Here is a 1,649-nt window from a genome sequence, read left to right on the forward strand (position 1 = left end):
TATATATATATATATATATATATATATCCCTTCAGGTCCATACAAGCTTGGGTGTCTCCGTTCCGTCTCCCGCAGCCATCGCGCCCTCATAAAGCGGAGACATCTCCCGCAGTCTCTTTACTTCCTTCACCAGCCGCTCAGCGCAGTGCCGCACCTCTTCTTCACGTGTAAAACGACCTGCAGCAGCAGCAGCAGCAGCAGCAGCAGCAGCAGCAGCACCAGCAGCAGCAGCAGGAGTTGTGTGAGAAGCAGAAATAGATGCAGATGGAACTGCTCTTGGAACGGCAGCAGCGTCAGATGGAGCAGCAGCACAAGCAGTAGCAGCAGCAGCAGCAGCAGCAGCAGGGGCGAGCCGCATGCAGCAGCCACCCAGCAGCAAGCACCCCCCGACAACCACCAGAAACAGAAACACCACCACCACCACCACCACCAGCATCCCCAGCAGCAACAGCAGCAGCAGCAGCAACAAAAGCAGCAGCAGCAGCAGCAGCAACAGCAGCAGCAGCAACAGCAGCAGCAGCAACAGCAGCAGCAGCAGCAGGAATGTACCGAATCCTATGCGTATGGATGTGTGTGCTGTCTCCTCTCCAACACCCAGCGACCGCAAAACGTAAGAAGGCTCTAAAGACTCGCTCGTGCATGCGCTCCCTATACACCCCAACACAAAACCCTAAACCCTAAACCCTAAACCCTAAACCCTAAACCCTCGCGAGCAACAATGTCTTTGCATGCATATCGTAACCCACAATATCTGCCTCTTAACAGGCTGCACCTCTAGGGTTTAGGGTTTACGGCGGCCGAAGCAATATAGGGTTTAGGGTTTACGGGGGCGGTTGCCCTAGGGTTTAGGGTTTCGGGGGGCGTTAGAATTAGGGTTTAGGGTTTAGAGTGGCTTGAGGGTTTAGGGTTTAGGGTTTACAGTGGCACTAGGGTTTAGGGTTTAGAGCGGCATTAGGGTTTAGGGTTTAGGGTTTACAGTGGCACTAGGGTTTAGGGTTTAGAGCAGCATTAGGGTTTAGGGTTTAGGGTTTAGGGTTTGTGGTTTGACCTGAGCTCATGGCTACATCTCCAATACTCATAAGGAGACTTTCTCCCTCAACAAAAGAAAAAGATATATTAAGGTTCCCGGGGTATCTGCTGCTGAGGCTGCCGTTGACGGTGATGTGCTGCAGCTGCTGCTGCAGCAGCTGCAGCAGCAACCGAGACAGCCGCTCCACGTGCTGTCTGTCGCTGTCCATACACTCCAATGCAAGCGAAGATGCTGCACCTAACCCCACCACCAACGGGGTAGGTAGAGTGCCTGTACACAACAATAAATAAATAAATAAATAAATAAATAAATAAATAAATAAATATATAAATAAATATATAAATAAATAAATATAAATTAAATAAATTAATACTCTGTAAAAGAAACTAACTCATTGCAGCTAATAAACCCCAAAAAAGCTCAAAAAAATAAAAAAAAATAAAAAAAAATAAAAAAAAAGAGGAAAAAAAGAAGAAACAACAGCACCAAAACAAAACAAGCAAACCAAAGAAAAAACTAAAAAAAATAAAAAATAAGTATAGCCATACTGCATCCAAAAAAAAAAAAAAAAAAAAAAAAAAAAAAAAAAAAAAAAAAAAAAAAAAAAAAAAAAAAAAAA

General features: G+C 45.2%; 1 protein-coding gene across 1 annotated transcript in view; it reads right to left on the minus strand.

Moving 5' to 3' along the window:
* Positions 1-31: 31 nt before the first annotated feature.
* Positions 32-1,649, minus strand: part of EMH_0034530 (cysteine desulfurase, putative) — a gene marked incomplete at both ends in the record, with an annotated part of 3,418 nt that continues 1,800 nt past the window's right edge. Inside the window, 2 exons of the mRNA XM_013494877.1 lie at positions 32-177; positions 1,049-1,300. Of these exons, the coding sequence (XP_013350331.1) occupies positions 32-177; positions 1,049-1,300 (398 nt within the window). The remainder of the gene's footprint in view (positions 178-1,048; positions 1,301-1,649) is intronic.

This window comes from Eimeria mitis, genomic scaffold (genome assembly GCF_000499745.2).
Source record: "Eimeria mitis Houghton genomic scaffold, Emh_scaff1318, whole genome shotgun sequence".
In the NCBI taxonomy this organism is placed as follows: domain Eukaryota; phylum Apicomplexa; class Conoidasida; order Eucoccidiorida; family Eimeriidae; genus Eimeria; species Eimeria mitis.